Source organism: Phoxinus phoxinus (assembly GCF_949152265.1).
Source record: "Phoxinus phoxinus genome assembly, chromosome: 24".
Lineage (NCBI taxonomy): Eukaryota > Metazoa > Chordata > Actinopteri > Cypriniformes > Leuciscidae > Phoxinus > Phoxinus phoxinus.
In genome coordinates, this window is record NC_136899.1 from 6,823,093 (window position 1) to 6,840,597 (window position 17,505).

The following is a 17,505-nucleotide window of genomic DNA, read 5'->3' on the forward strand; positions in this document are numbered from 1 at the left end:
ATTTCATTTTCAGTGTCTGGATTTTTCCAGTGAAAACAGATAAACCTGTGATAGTTTATTTGTTTCACTCTTAATATAAAATTTGTTTTACTTTTTTGTGGTTGAACAATGTTGAGACTAGAATTCTTGAGAACCCAATATGTGTGTGTGTCAAGTCTGTCCTCTGTTGTTTTGTACACAAGATTCCACTCTGTGTTTTTATGTGCACGCCTATGCCTCTGTGTGTGTGTGTGTGTGTGTGTGTGTGTGTGTGTGTGTCACTAACTCTTGAGGTGTACGCTAATGCAACAGGACAAAGTTCACAATGTACACTCCAAGAACAGGCCCAGCCTCTCCCTCGGGAGCCAATGAAACTTGCTCCTGGTGCATAACTCTGTCTAGTCCGGCCCCTCACGTCAATTTAGCTCGGGCAGCTGTTAAGTACCTGCAGCGTAGCAAAACAAATCATAAATGCTCACAGCACACCGTGTTCCTCACACTCTAATAACAGCGTCTGCACAGTGTGTTTATCTGAATGTGTAAATTAACTCTAACCATGCCTGTCTTCAACATGCTTGCAGATTCCAGCTCTTTCGGGTCACAGGTGAGGTTTTTGTTCAAATAATTCCTTTTCAAGTGAATCTGTGATGTAGTTCTTCCCTACAGGGCCTCATTTATTCCTATTGAACACAATTTAAAATTAGTACTATAAGAAAATTCTCTTTTACAATGCACTTTAGAGTTGCCGTATAGCATTATTCATGGAATTGTTATTGAAGAGATATTACTTTATTAAAGTTTGATGCACTGGTTATGGGGAAACTATGCAATTGTTTCTAGCCCAGAGTTCATTGGAGTTTAGAATGATATATATGTTATGGATTGTGCATTTATTTAATTGCACACCAGTTTTATTAATTGTATCGCTTGCAACACAACACCACGGTCATCATTTTGCAATAACAAACCCAATGTAATTTATATAGCATGTAATAAGGATATTGACATGCAATTTGCCCAGAGTGCAGTTCAACACTGATGGTAAATTGCATGGAGGAAATTCTCCATTCTCCATTCTTTGTGCATATGTTACAGGATGAACGTGTTTTATGCAGTGGTGTGACAAACAGTGTTTACTTGTCCAAATTAATGATGAGATTAATTGTGCTTTTGCACAAACTTTTACTTAATTATCAAATCATTAATGCATTGCAATGTCTGTGAGTGGCAACAGTATGAATCATGTGATTTATTTACTGTCATTACAGATCGGAAAAAAACCCTGTCGTGGAGAAGATGCAGGTAAATCACAAACACACACAATGAGTCACATTTTGCATTCTTTAAGGAATGCGTATTTCAACCAAACACGACTAACCAGAATGTTGTTATTTCTGTCAGTGGATCAAAAAAGGATGTTTTTTTTAAGCTATTTTGAATACAAGATGTGGTCACTATGGACACCAAGATTCTTAAAAATTGTGATAAAAAAACAGTATTTAAGTTTGGAATGACATGTTAAAGTGATGTTTCACCCAAAAAGGACAATTCTTTCATCGTTTACTTAAATGTTAATGCATATAATGATTGAATTTTAGGTAAACAGTTCCTTTAAGTCACAGTTTTGCATGTCTTGCATTGGAATTTGTAAGTTTGTCATTGCTATGGCTTTAGGGTTTCATAAGCAATCATGCTTACAAAACATGCATAGTCTTGTACAGTAATACTTACTTCTCCAATCTGAGCCAGATTGCATATTCTTAGTTGTCATCGAGCCGTAGGGTTGTCGTTTGTTGTAAAGGCAAGCTTGTACACGTAACTAGGGTTTAGTGTCAGATGCAAATCAGATATGAGCGGGAAACACAATGTGCGAAGACATTTAACCACTGTTGCTCCATTTGCTAGCATAGATAGGCCCACTTCTCCCAGTAAATGTTCACTCAGTTTAATTGTATTATGTAGGCGTCTTAAAGGGTTAGTTCACCCAAAAATGAAAATAATGTAATTAATGACTCACCCTCATGTCGTTCTAAGCCCGTAAGACCTCCGTTCATCTTCGGAACACAGTTTAAGATATTTTAGATTTAGTCCGAGAGCTTTCTGTCTTTTAAAGACTTTTACAGTCTGAGGGAGACGCACGCTATATTCAAGCTATTCTACATTGTTTGCGTGGATATCATTTTTTTAATGGTGCGAAATGTGCATGTCGCGGATGAGACACTTTTACAGCGTGCGTTTCCCTCAGTCTATAAATGAAGCTCGGGCGCACCAGATAACACGTCATCAGCGTCTTACGCCATCAGCGTAACTGTGAAGGATTGACAACAGACCCGGGAGAAAATACAATGCTGAATAAAGTCTTATTTTGTGTTATTTTTGGACCAAAAAGTATTTTCGATGCTTCAAAAACTTCTAACTAACCCACTGATGTCACATGGACTACTGTGATGATGTTTTTATTACCTTTCTGGACATGGACAGTATACCGTATATAGATTTTCAATGGAGGGACAGAAAGCTCTCGGACTAAATCTAAAATATCTTAAACTGTGTTCCGAAGATGAACGGAGGTCTTACGGGCTTAGAACGACATGAGGGTGAGTCATTAATTACATTATTTTAATTTTTGGGTGAACTAACCCTTTAAGCTGTGGAGAGCACGAGACACTGCAAAAGACGCGACCATAACGGTCAAACCCGCCCAACTAGCACACATACAGTACATAGAAAAACAATGGAAATGGAGAGAATTGGAATGGAAAAAAAACGTTCTGCCTGACAGAAGAGCCAAGTCTTTGCAACATCTTTCATTCACGTCTTTCAAAATAAAAGTCTCGCACCAGAAAAACGTTTTGAAATACTAAACACTGCGATAGACGACTTTCAGCACCTCAACTACATGTTCGATCTCACATCGCTAGTGTTCAGCAGCAGTCGTTCCACCCATTAGTACGTCGTAAAGAGGGCCACATTATCTTTAATTATGTTTTCACAGCATCATTGATAGTTTGATCGATACCCAAGAGGTGATAAATGTCCACCTGGGATACCAGTTCAGATATCAGGGAAGTGACTGCAGGTCTACATGCTGATGGAGCAACGCACCTCCCTCGCCCTTATTTTTAATAGCTTCATGAATATTTGAAATAAACGGGTGAATCAAGCTAAATTGCAAGTCGGTGTTTCTCACCCCCACAATCACGATACACCCTCTCCTGAGTTCATTATATCTCTTTAAAGTCACCCTGTCTGCGTGGAGCCGTGAGAGGCCTCCTGATCCCACACAATATTGGGGTCGGTAGATTCATTAAAGTTATGGTGAGAAAAGCTCTCTGTGTAGTATTTGCTGTCATGGGAATTTCTCCGTTTGAATTAAAGTAGTTCCTTCCTGCCTGTTCAGCGCTGCTAGATTTGTCTTCATCAGAAACAGCCTTTCTAAAAAAACAATGCTTGCTCACTGAATTTGTTATTTCATGTGCAGTTATTTCATATCTTTGTGCATAAATGATATTTCCAAATAGTGGTTTTTGAGAAGAGGTGTGTTGTTACTAAGTGAGTTCTTTTGTATTGTAAACACTTAAACTTGCAGTTTTGTTTTCTTTTGGCACATTCAGGCAACCTTTTGTGAGCTGTTTTGATGCAAAAATGCATTTTAGTGTTTATTGGTGCTGACTCTTTGCCCTCGTGCACAAAGGTTCTTAGCTTAGCATGCCAGCAAGACGCTTCCCTACAGAGAAGCACAAGCTCACGCTGTTCTTTAAAGCGTCTTCAAAGACAGCCCGCCGCGCTCGGAGGCTCAAGGCCTTGGGTGATCTGCTGGGCTGGAAGGCTTCAGCCACAGCTGGTTGCATTAAGAGAGTCTACACTCGCCTCTCATCATCAGAACGGCAGAATATATAGAGCTGCAGCAACCAGCTGAGACCATCACTATTGACCCTTCAGCAAGCCAGCCCTGTGCACACAAACACACTCATTCATAGCTCACTGGAGCGTCTGAACGACTGTCCGCTCGGCACAGTTCTCCCCGCGGCACACATGAGACCTGTGCGTGCAATTACTTGAACGGATAAAACTGTGTTTTAATACTAATTAGGGTAATAGCCAGACTGTACAGCTGATGTTTGTGGTCAGCTTGTCTTCGTACACACTCTGGGGGGAATTTGCTAAAGGCTGTGACACACCAAGCCGACGACAAAGAACAAGCGAATTGGCCAAAAAGCTGCGCTTGAACACACAGCAAAGACCACAGTTGACTGCCAACTAACACATGCGTTAGGCACCTACTTGTGTGCAGGTATAACTGTCTACAGTATATCAGCAGGTATCAACCGTTTATTTTTGTCATTCAAAAAGAGAAACCGTAACTAGGACTGCATATACAAACCGTAAACAAAGCTGCTTGGTTGCCATGTTGAATATCATTAATGCTGATCACTTAATTCGAGGCGGCTTATGTTGTTATAAAAATATTCGATCGCGTAAAGTAAGAAACGCATTCTGACTGTGCCGTCTTGAGTTCTTTGCTCATCTAAACTGAACAGCCAATCAGAGCGATCTCTCTCACCAAAGTCCCAGACAGATTAAACATGCTGAATGCCTGACAACAGCCGACTCTTTGAGCAAAAACTAGCCTGACAGGCGCTCACTGATGCATCCACTGATAGCACTGTTTATTACATTTTTTGTCTTCAATTCAATTCACTTTGGTATTCAATTTACAAAAAAAAAAATCAAAGAATAGCAGAAAAAAGGCCAGCTATGGTTTTAAATGCTAGTTTTGTGGAGAGACATTTTATTAACATTTTGAATTAGCTTTTATTTTCAGTACTTTTGTCTTAAGTTTTTTATATTTATATTACGCATGCATGACAGCACGAACACTCGAGACAAAACATGAACTCACTGACATTTTTTTGATGAATCGACTTGATTTTTCTGTCACCTGCAGTGATTTACGATCACCGCGTCACGTAAATAAACCGGTTCTTTATGTGCCGGAATGTCAAAGCATGCAGTTATGACACTCTGTCAAAGTTCAGCGTGCTCGTTGTCAATATGGATGTACACACAAATGCATTATTTGAACAATTTTTCTGTTTTTCTTTTACCCCCCAGATCTACCTAAGATGGAAGTCACCCGTAATTATCATGGTGTTCCGATCCCCCCGTACGGCCCACCGCTTAAAATCAACGTTGGTGACATTCTTGAGGTGATGGAGGCGAACATCCGCAGCTCTTGGTGGAAGGTGAGACAGTTTTACTTGCTCGTCATAAACTTTTTAAGTCATGCAGCCCTGCAGGAACGGCCCTAGCATGTTTTCAGCTGCTAATTGATTGCCTCTCGTGTTTGTGGCAAAGGCCGAGCGACTGTGTTGTTATGCTTTGCTAATAAGCGTGACTGACTGTGAAATGCTAACTAATCCAACACTTTTTTCAACACAAGAAAGCTGTTGTGGGTTAGGTTTCATAAGCCATACAAAAACAACACAGACCAGCACAACGCCCAGAGAGCAGACACGCGCTTGACGACAGGTTTAATTTGTCACGTTTTAATTGTATAGGAGGTGTTTCTGCACATGCAGTTCTCTGGCATGAGCTACTCAAAAGAAAACCACACAAATAGATTTAGATGAATGATTAACTCTTTCTTGGAGTACAATGCTAACCAATTTCCTATTATTGTGCTTTTAAACTTTTACAATAAATATGCATTTAGCTTATAGTTTATGGCAGTTCTTTGGCATTAACTTTTCCCCTTAATATTTTCAGTTTTCCTTTTATTTTTGTTTTAGTAAAACAAAGAATTAAACGTTTTTTATAGCCAGAAAAAACTGGGCTAAATGTCGCCAAATGTCGACACATTGATGACATAATGTCTAAAAGTCTAAAATAACAAATGTGACGCGCTACTGCCTCATGGACTTTAAGGGCACATGGTAATCATCGCAAGACTGAAAGTGCGCCGTTTGGGATGGGGTCCAAGTCTCCTGCTGATTTTTCTCATGAGAAACAGACCCCGTAAGTCTCCGGTCACCGTGATTTTGCCAAATTAGACACGTTCCTGGATCTACATATTTTGTTGACCCTGGAACAACATTCCTGTATGAAAATTTAGTCCTAACCCTGTCCTTACCCCTACCCATAACTTATCCCTAAAATCAGATTGAAATGATAGGTGAACAACACTGATGTAGAAGCATTTAACCCTGGTTGTAAGCCTAAACTTGACATAAACTGTAAACTTGTCCCTTAAATCTGATTGGTTGATTGGAATGTTGTTCCAGGATCAACAAAGATGTTGATCCAGGAACATGTTGTACTTTGTGAAATCACGTTCTCCGTAAGTCTCCAGTGTTACACACTGTGCTTAGATTTGCCAAAATGCCAAAGTCCAGATATTAAAAGTCAGAGATTTGAGAATTTGTTATCAAATTCTATAAAGACTAAAAAGTACCCACATTAATTGTCATTTTTGTCTCATTTGTGTAATTTATAATACTCTAAAGGAGGCACACCTGAGAAAAAGTTGATACTTAAATGAAGCAATTGAGTTATTATGTTTCTTAAACTATGAAAGAGCAACTTTTGAGCAGTAAAATGTTCTTCTGGGATGGGACACAAAAGAACACGCAGTTCATCTTGATGCCCACTCTTCTTGCTCTGGTTATTTATGTGCCAAGGCAATGAGGAAACCAGCCAATGATTGTCTAGAGAGCTAGAGAATTGGCAGAGCCTGGCACACACTCGAATGCCCCTACATCCCTCTCCGTCAGACGGGTCCAGCTGTCCAGGACGCTTCTCCACAGCTCTGTTTTAACATGTTAATCTCGTTCTGCCTCGTTCTAAGACCGCCATCCGCTGCAGGCTCCGAACGCCCAGCTGTCCCGTGCACCCGGAAGTTGTTTGATTTATTCAATTTGAGCTCATGCAAAATTACACCGCCCGTGTCACCTGAGACCTCGTAATATCCAGCATCCCGCGGCAGCTCCGGACGGAGCAAAGGACGATCAGAGCCCTCGTAGCTGTGGTAACCCGGAGACAATTATTGCCGCTCTGGTGCCTAGACAAACGCAATCATTCACTGTAATTCCATTTGGGCCTTTGGTTGCCATCTGTTTGATCTAACAGGGTTATGAGTTTAATCATTATTAGGCCCTTATCTGAGCAACAACCAATAGTGGGGCGGCATCATGAGAGTGCTGATAAAATGTCAATGCGCTAAATGCATCGGGGAGGGGAGGGGGTGTGCTTAAGGAGGATCCACTTACAAATCAAATTTGTTCAAGGAAGAGGTAGATGAGACAGAAATGCACTTTCTACATCTCCCTGGAAGACTGTCTGAGGAGGAGGAGGAGGAGGAAGAGGAAGGGAAAGATCCGAGCGTTACCGGCAGGAGAACCATCAGTTGTTGTTACATCAGCGACAGATGTATCCGTTGATCGTTTTATTTGAGGTCATTCTTGAAGTGTCTATTTGTCGATTAGATAAAACTAAACTAAAACTTAAACCATAAAAAAAGTTTAAATAAAATAAATTATTTCATTTTGTTATCAAAGCAACATTTTTCATTTTCATTTACTGTAGGTCAAGTTAAGATACTAAATAAATAAAAACAGTGTCATGTGATCCTTCAGAAATTATTCTAAAATGCTGATTTGCTGCTCAAGAGACATTTCTTATTATTATGAAAGTTGAAAACAGTTGTGCTACTTAACATTTTTTTGTGGAAATTGTGATACTTTTCTCAGGATTCTTTGAATATAGTTCAATGAACAGCATTTATTAAATTTAGCAAAGCATTTATTGAATATAAATCGGTTGTAACATTGTAAATGTCTTCACTGTCACTTTTGATCAATTTAATGCATCTTTGTATAAAAGTATTAACTTCTCTCTTTTTTTTTAAATCTTACCACAAATGTTTGAATGGTATTGTTTCCACAAAAAGGCTAGTAACAGTTTTCAACACTGCTGGATGTATTATACTGTTTGCTCATTCTCCTGGTACTCTTCCTGTATTCTCCCAAGACTTTTTCAGCTCTGATGAACTCTGCTGTAAATTTGTAGCGTGTCGTGACTCGTGTTAAGTACTAATTGTTACTGAATTATTGAGGAGGAGTTGCCCAGCTGAACGTAATGTAATTATCTTGCCATGGTTTCAGGGTAAAGTCCTGGCACATAAGGATGTTGGCTTCTTTCCAAGCGACGCAGTGAAGCCATGCCCATGCGTGAGTACAAATACCAGATTATATTATAATGCTAAAAACATTCTTTATTCTCTGCCAAACAAAAACAAAAGTGATCAAGGCAAGGTAGGCTTGTCCTTGTGTGCATGTTGTGTTCGAATGGTTTAGGTATGCAAGCACCTCTTCAGTGTTGTTTGTTTTGAATGACAGGTGCATTGTAGGTGATTGTCTGTAATGCTGGTTTGTCATGTGAATAGCAGGCACGTGGACAGAATGCGATAACACTGTTATCAGCAAGATGATTTACAGTCGTAATTATGTACAAGTCATATTAAATCATGCTAAGAAAAATATGTCCGGTTATCTTTATGAGTGCATTTAGAAAAGCAATTGTGGTTGTAAAAAGATACAGTAAGTGGGGCAGGTTTTAGCGCTAATATGAGCTGTATTGTCCCAGACTTGAGCTGCAAGTTAAAAATACTGTATGAAAATCAGGTTGAGTGGAATTTCAAGAACAAAAGCGCACATGTGTGCTCTACTTTTTTCTTTCTCACCTCCTTTTTTATCTCTTTATCTTTTTTAGGTACCCAAACCTGTTTGCTACACTTCCCAGCCTTGGTACGATCTTTATTCTCACTACCAGAATATCATTTTGTACCAGAATATAACCATTTTTTAATTTTTATTATTACCATCTTCAATATTTTTTTCTTCTATTTATCATTATGTATTCAAATATTCTGACATTTCATTATCATATACTTATATATTATATATACTTTTTATTAAATATGTTACAAACTACATTACAGCACTATTGCCTTGTTAACTTTTTAATATTGTGTGTTGGCCAGAAGCCCTTCAACTCTGACCTCTGACCTCTGACCTTTGGTTTAGGTTCGCGGGCTCAATTGAGAGGGTGCAGGCTGAGGCTTTGCTGCTCAACCTGGGGAGCAGCACATACCTGGTCCGTCACAGAAGCCGAGAGTTTCACGAGTACGCCATCAGCATCAAGTGAGTTACAACAGCACACTTAGTTATTTTACTGTAAAAAAGTATTTCAAAAGAAAAATGAACAATGAGTAAAAACTAGCGGAGAAAAAAAGTTTCCTAACTGCAATATTCCACCCACTACGTTATGGAAGCTTGTTTTTTAAAAGATCTCCAACTTTTTATCTCACAATTCTGACTTTTTTTTTCTTCACAATTGCGAGTTTACATTTCAGAATTGCGAGAAATAAAATCAGATTTGAAATTCTGATTTTATTTCTCAGATTTGCAAGTTTATATCTTGTGGTTCGGACTGTTTAACACAATTGCGACTTCATTTCATGCAATTGTGAGAAACATTTTTGAATTGTGAGATAAAAATTCGCAATTACCTTTTTTATTTTTGGTTCAGTGGCCGAAACAAGCTTCCATACTACAGAGCCCGGGACAAAAATATGTATATTAGTTAGTGGCCACGATTTACTAAAACAAGGCAACAAATTAATAAATCATGGGAACGAATTCTTAATTCATGGCCACAACATTTACTTTTTTGTCTGCATGTCATGTGTGGGCTCCGTAACCCACAACAATATTAATATTTTTTTATTTTTAATTCACACACTTCAACTTACGATAGGACAACTCTACGGTGTGTGTGTGTGTATGTTTGAGTGCAAGGCCGAAAGACATAAGCTGCCCCATTTTATCAGTATTTCTTGTTTGCAGACAGTCCTGTGCACTTTCGCTCTAAAAAATGTGAGCTCGTAACTTTTAATCCAAGGACTAATGGAGACGCCCCACCCCTCGCTATCGACCCCTTCTCCCTGCATGAAAAGCTCTTTGCCCCATGCATTACTATGGCAGCTTCCCATAGGGGATAGGCAGCATCGATCGCAATGATCACCAGAAAATTACTCTCATCATTTATTCATGGCCCACAGGTACAACAACGACGTGAAACACATCAAGATCTTAACAAAGGAGGGACTCTTCTACATTGCCGAAAACAGGAAGTTCAGAAGCATTTTGGTAAGTGCTAATGTTTTGTACTAGTTTTCAGCAAAGAGTATTATTAAAACGTCTTTATCATATAGAGTGAAAAGTAAATGTTATGCTCATATGTTTTTAAGGTCGGTGGAATCTGTGCAATAAAGATAAATGTTTGCATTATACCATCTTATTACATTTTTAAATCTCTTTGTATCATTTATACAATCCCTTTTGTTTTGTCATCTGTTTGCCTTCTAAAGGGCATTAGGAAATCATGCTGCTTAATGTCTCTATTCTGTAGAAAAATCAAATGTCTTTTGTCAGCTTTTCTTTTGAAAGCGCTTTTAGATTCGATCTCGCAAATGCCAGTTAAATAACATTATTGGATTGTGAATGCTGGAGTCATATTGAATCCGTTCATATATTTATTATTTTATTTTCCCTTTTAATGGCTGTAGATATTTACCCTTTTATGTGAACTGACATCACGTTGAGCGTATGTGTGTGTTTAATGCAGGAGCTGATCGAGTATTATAAACATCACTCTCTGCGGGAAGGATTCAGGACACTTGATACCACACTGCAGTTTGCCTACCGAGAGCCGGAGAACGGAGCCAACAGTACGTCCTGTGCACAAACACAGTTCCAGATTCACGCAAACACAACTCACAAATAACAATGTACACTTGTTCTATTTAACACAAAAGCCTCACTTATTCTTAGTTTGAGTATAAACAATGATTCGTTCTTTAATAGTTCAAAACATGTGACATTGTTGTGATGGCCAGAAGCAACGGTCACCAGGGTGGCTGCTATGGCAGCAGTGTTTGAGACCAAATCTTCTCGCGTGTTCCCAGGTGTCTCGATGTTTAAGGATACATTTCTCTTAGTGTTTGTCATAACCAGAAGCATTTTTATACTACGGTATGTAAGATTATAAAGCCTGACGCATGAACTAGTATAACGCAAATGCTTCTAACTATGGAAGCTCAATTTCATTACGTTTAGAAATATCAGAATACAAATACAGCTAATAAAAATAAAAACGCTATAATGTGTTTCTCAACCTTGTTTTCTATGCCTTATACTGTATATGGCATATTTTTTTTAAATATTTCAATAATTGACTATATTTATTTGTATATATACATTTAAAAAAATTGGGGCCAGTAAGATCCCCGTGAGTGACAGACTTAGAAATAATATTTTTTTAAATTATATTTCAAATTGCTGTTCGTTTGAACTTTCTATTGATCAAAGAATCGATAAAAAAAAATTAGCATTGCCATCTTAGGACTAAATTATATTTTAAAATATATAAAAATAGTAAGCAGTTGTAATCATTTTGTAATAATGTTTTTTATTGCATTTTTGATCAAATAAATAAAGCCTTGGTGAGCATGAGTCTTTAAAACATTCTTACTTACGCCAAACATTTAAATAGTAGTGTATGTATAATTATTTATTTATATTAAATATTTTAATTTAATTATTTTAATTATAAATAAACATTAATAGCACATACGAAATGTGTGTGTTCATGCAGGACTCATTTTTTCAGTTCAAAACTAGCCTCACATACTTGCAGCATTCATGTCAGCATTTGCATACTTGTTTCTGGCCAAAGAAGTTTTCGAGATCTTCTGTCTGTTCATGGCTTTGTGGTTGCGAAAGCTCCTAAGACATCTGTGTTGTGTTCCAGCTGTGGGAGAGAAGCGAGTTAAAAATGTCAAACAGGGGCTGTTACTGAGCTGTGCTTACAGCCTGATCTGAGAGTTTATGGCGCATTGCAATCAACACTTAGATGAGATTTTATTGTAGCTCCATATGTCACAGTGAGGGTTTGCCGCAATTGGGAAATGTTGGCAGATTGAGAAGCTGGGGGACGTCACTCAAACGCTTCACTGCTTTAACAAAGAGGACGAAAGCGATTCGAAAGCGACTCTGACCGAAGAATGGATCTCCCAGCATGCAGTGCTGCTGTTTTTCTCTTCTCATCCCCAAGCTCTATTCCCATGCAGCACAGCTTCTTTTTTTTTTCTTTTTTTTCATCTCAGCGTCTGCTTATGTGCCAATACATGCAAATCATATGCGATTGTTTTTTTTAGATGGCTGCCAGAGGCGCACAAGTCTTTCATGTAAACAGGATGTAAAGAGCAACAGGGGCATCTACTCTAAGTGGTAACTTGACCCTGTGTAGGCAGCATACAGCAAGAGAGTTTCAACCGGGAAAAAAATCAGCATTGCAGAACGTAAACAGTTGTACAGGGTTACCTCTATTGTTCTTTATGGACACCAATACATTTGTGACTTTAATTCACAGGTGAAGATGGAACAAATTGCTTGATAGTTGCCCTTTCCATCCTCATTTTTATTTATATCCAGGAAGCTCTGGAGATGCTGTCAGCTATGTTGCGTTTCTACTTATATTCCATCGAATGTTAAGCGAGCCATACGGGTTGGACGGCAAATCCATAACCCTGAATATTCACATTGTAGGTAACGGCGTGCTGAAGGTTTGCGCCTCGCAGACTTTGCAGAATAGTGGGCGAATGGCCCGGCTTTTCTGGAGTGACGTGGGTGGAATCTCAAGTGCCCATCAGCAGCTCGGACATCACATGTTGGATAGTGGTCTGAGACAAGGCCTTTTGGAGACGCAGCATGTGCTCTTGCATAAATTCATGAGCTCGGTTAGCCTCGGCTTGGGTTGTCCCTTTAAAACTCTGAACAGATGTTTAAGAAAGACATGAAATGCTTCTGAACCCAGTCAGAGTTGAACTGCTTGCCAGAGACCGAACGGAGTGAGAAATTAAATGAAATGAAGTTCAGAGATTTTGTCAAGTAATTAGATTTCAAAGTTCAAAACCAGACAAAACATTTAAAATGGACCCTATTTATATTCTTAGTACATGTCTGGTCTTATTGTGGATCTATCTATCTATCTATCTATCTATCTATCTATCTATCTATCTATCTATCTATCTATCTATCTATCTATCTATCTATCTATCTATCTATCTATCTATCTATCTATCTATCTATCTATCTATCTATCTATCTATCTATCTCAAAACATTCACATTTATAAAAAAGTAGGTGAAGACACATCTTTTAAAAGATATGATGACACACTCCCAGTCATCAGATTGTTCAATGTTTATCGACGTCTTGTTAGTTACGCTTAGTGCCGCGTGGCTTTGGCCGCCTTCCACAGAAGAGTGGGTGAGGAAACATATTGTGTTGCTGACACACTAGGGGTCCGGGACGCTCTGGACCGAGCCGGTCAGATGGAGCATCAGATGGCGAGGGGAACGCGCTTCACTGCCTCTGGAGTTTCACTAGTGAACCCAGACCTCATCGATAGTTCTCGGTGGATTGGGACGTGAATAGAAATATTCCACAGTGTAAAACCGGTTTGAAGCACTTCTAATAAGGCCAAGTGTTTACAATCTGCTCTGTTTGCTTGCAAATGTTACGTTTCAATTAAACATGCTTTTTCTTTTGCTTTTCTTCTCTTTACCCTCGCCGCACCCCTACCTCACCCGCCCATGCCTCTGCCACACCTCAGCCCCGTTGCTCTGCGGCCTGTCTTTTCTAACTCCCGCCGGCTACAGCTTTGTCCCCCCCTCTACCGCCCCATTCTGGTCAGGTACAGGTACATGTTTTCTTCTTGGTGTCATTTTGTCAAGGTCGTAGGAGATCTGAGGCTGCCATGCCCTGCGTTTAACCCCGCCTCCCATCTCATTGTGCCTGTCTGTTTATAGAGCATTCCATAGCCACTATCATCTCCTTTAATGCATGCACCATATGTCCTTTGTCAGACTGGCAGACACTATGACTCATCATTATCTCATTTCAGGTAGTTAGCTTATTAGATCCGTCATTACGGGCGGTTTTTGTCAAGGGAGCTGTGATGAAAAGAAAGGAGTCGGCCTAACTTTGTGACATCTCTCTCTCCCTCCTTTACAAACTTCTCGCTTTGAGCATGGCGGCAGCTAACTGGCAGCCAGTTCTCTGTCTGTACAAGTCTCGCTCACTTTAAAACAGCTGAAGAGAAAGCACCCTGGCACCGAGGCGGATCTCATCAACACTCGTCTGGCGGAGGGCCTAGCTTCTCTGGCTGCCGTTCACAAAGTCTTCAGAGCCTCTGAAGTCCGATAAAAACAAAGGCTCATTTGAATCCGCCACCACGTATTTCCCTCGGCCCACCGCATTTAGAGAGAACTGCGAAACAGTCCAACAAAACGTCTAATAGAAAGTGAGCTGGTAGAAGGAACATGATGTGTTTTTGAGGGAAAAGTCGCCTGAAATGTAATTAACCCAGTGGATTATGCTGTTGACACATCTCAAGACATAATCAAAACAGCCACTTCAGCTGTGATTGGACCCGTCCCAGATTCGCGAGAATCATTTATTTAGAGTGGATGTGCTAAGGCAGGCAAACACATGAAGGAGTGCGGTGATTACAAGAGTCCTCAGGGAAACTATACAGCCTGACTCTGCTGCATCCATCCTCTCTCTGTTTGTCTGCTTAATTTAGTCTGATTCTCATCTTCATTTTTTTGTCCTGTGATGTTTGCTGCTAAATGTTCACTCTTGTTTCTTGTCTTTACAGTGTTCACTCCCAAGGTGATGGGTGTGGCGATAGCCCGCTATGACTTCTGCTCCCGGGACACGCGGGAAGTGTCTCTGTTGGAGGGCGACGTAGTGAAGATCTTAAGCAAAAGTGGAGCCAACGGCTGGTGGAGAGGCGAAGTCAACGGGCGGGTGTGTAGATGTGTTTGGAACTACCTGTATACTAGCTTACTGCATACTACGTATTATACACTGCATAAATGAATACGTGAAACTCATTATGCAACAATAAAAGTTTTAAATAGTGTTAGTTCAAATAGTTAAAACGTTTTGTGGCACGTTGAATTTTTTGTGTAGTAATTTATCATCATGGAAACAAGGATTATTTTAATTTGTAAATACAATTTGTAAAATACAACAAAACAAAACAACCCTTATATAATAAGTAATATAACCTACCGGTCAAAAGTTCAGGGTCAGTATTTAAAAAATGAAGAAGAAATTCATACTTTTATTCAGCAAGGATGCATTAAATTGATCAAAAGTGACAGTAGACATTTATAATGTTACAAAAGATTTCTATTTCAAATAAATGCTGCTCTTTTGAACGTCCTATTTATCAAAACATTTTTTTTTTTTTTACAAAATTAAGTGGTTTTAAAAAAAAACTCTTGAGCAGCGAATCAGCATATTAAAATTATTTCTGAATGATCATGTGACACTGATATAATGGCTTCGAGTCCTTATCATTATGGTATACAGTATTTCTTGTAGTTTGTTCCAGTTTACACTGCATTTTGACATACTTAATCGCTAAATACAATTTGCTTTATTATATAACAATATCATTTCACTAGATAGTAAAATATAATAATCTTAAATGTATTTAGTGCAGTCATAGTGCACCTTCATACCCTACATAAATGTGAAACTACTATACTCTGTTTAAACTGTCTCTTCATAACATGCTTCTCTTCTCTGATCTAAGATGACAGACATCCTCGCTAAGAGCGTCAGAAAACTGAAACCGCACAGAAAATGTGGCCTCACTATTGAATTAAGCGGCATTATTTCATACTGAGCCAAGAAGCTTATTTGTACTTAAAGCGCATAGAACAGTCAAATGTTTTTTTTGAGCCTCTTGAGCTGTCTTATAATGATTTCATCAGGAAGGCTGTAATTTAGTGAATAAAACGTTCCGGGCTGTTTTATAGATGGCAGTTATAGATTCTGGGATCAGTGCTTTGAACAGTTCCCCTGCCTCCTCCTGAAACGGACAGAACTGCTCGAGTCCCTGTTGTATTCGAGGTGTGTGACACGATCAAACGCCAACCAACAAATCACATCTCTCCGTTGTTACTCTGCGTTTTGTCCTAATCAGCAGTGATTGTCAACAGTGTTGCGTGAAACCATGTTTTCCGTGATGTACAGTATTCCACATTGTTGTTGCAAATTATGCTGATGTTTTACCAGTATAAAGTTTTCCCAGCTTACTAAGATACAGTTTTGTTAATTTTGCAAAATGACCAATGTAGTCTTGGAAGCATCAAGAAGGTTTTCGAAACAGAAATTGCTTTGTGCATTTTGCTGTCATTGGGTAAAATGATGTGACGCCCAAAACTTGTTGCATCACAAAATAGCCACAGTAGACGGTCACAGGAACAGCACAGCCATTCCTCTCTCTCCCTCCTTGATTTGGCCGATCAAAAGAAGAAACGGCTCTGTCACACTGTCCCTTTGGATATTATTGCTCAGGCCTGTGTGCAGCCACCAGAATTGCTTAAACAATCCAGCGCCGCCTCTCCTCCCCTCCTCTTGCAGCAGGCGCATCCTCAAGGTTATCCAGGCAATGAAGTGACGCAAATCCTCTGTAATACCCCCCGCAACCTTCTCCTCTAATCACTCATTCCTTCTGTTCTGTCTCATCCACAGGTGGGCTGGTTCCCCTCCACGTACGTAGAAGAGGGCGAGGAGTGAACGGCTCAACGACCGCGCACAAGAGAAAGGAAATAAAAGGAAAGAAAGCAGATGGACTGCGTTCTACACTGAGCTGAGTCACGGAGTCAGCTGATTGGCTGGTGCTCTCGCTCACTCTCTGTCTTGTTTGTCTATCCTGGAGGAAGTGCACTGGGTTTGATAGATGAAGGACTGTCTCTCAGGGAGCAGATTATCAAACACAACCCCGAACCCTCAGCCAGATCTTAAAAGACCCTCCCGGGCAGCTGGCCGGAGCGTCGCGGGTGACTCCGGGCCTGAGATGGAACGCACGGAAACGGACTGAGGTTACACCGTGAGCTAATTCTGTATGTGTGCGGCAGTCTGTCGGCTCACAGGGAAACATGTTCGTCCTGACCTTGCCCGAGTCCTCCTTTCCTCCACTATTATTGATGATGCCCCCTCCCCGTGTGTACACTGCCCTGGAGGTGTTCTCACTCGCGGAAGACCCTCCCACCCTGCTATTCGTCTCAGATTAAGATCATAGCTCCCTGCCATGTAGGCCGCGGTAATTGATTGCTGTCTCTTCCCTTTTTCCTTCCTACGAAATCTCTCTTATTTTCAGATTTCCACTTAAAGGGAACGACTGGTTGTTTTGTGCGTCGTGTTTCTCGCACGCTTATCTCGAGAGATATAATGTGGGGTTGACACGGCGTGTTTATCTGATCCGCGCAGCGAGACGTTGACAGGAAACAAAAGGGATCGCGGTGACAGGCCTGTAAACAGCTTTTTCAGCAGGGGCCCATGGCCCCGAAAGCATTGTGTCACCTCATGCAGAAAGGATCCT

At 40.0% G+C, this 17,505-nt stretch overlaps 1 protein-coding gene across 1 annotated transcript in view; it reads left to right on the top strand.

Moving 5' to 3' along the window:
* vav3 (vav guanine nucleotide exchange factor 3) overlaps positions 1-16,839 on the top strand; it is a 58,901-nt gene extending 42,062 nt beyond the window's left edge. Inside the window, exons 18-27 of the mRNA XM_079602368.1 lie at positions 561-583; positions 1,248-1,281; positions 5,095-5,225; positions 8,142-8,207; positions 8,749-8,783; positions 9,063-9,179; positions 10,100-10,187; positions 10,666-10,768; positions 14,764-14,915; positions 16,656-16,839. Coding sequence (XP_079458494.1) covers positions 561-583; positions 1,248-1,281; positions 5,095-5,225; positions 8,142-8,207; positions 8,749-8,783; positions 9,063-9,179; positions 10,100-10,187; positions 10,666-10,768; positions 14,764-14,915; positions 16,656-16,700 — 794 coding nt within the window. The 3' untranslated portion in view covers positions 16,701-16,839. The remainder of the gene's footprint in view (positions 1-560; positions 584-1,247; positions 1,282-5,094; positions 5,226-8,141; positions 8,208-8,748; positions 8,784-9,062; positions 9,180-10,099; positions 10,188-10,665; positions 10,769-14,763; positions 14,916-16,655) is intronic.
* The last annotated feature ends 666 nt before the right edge of the window (positions 16,840-17,505 follow it).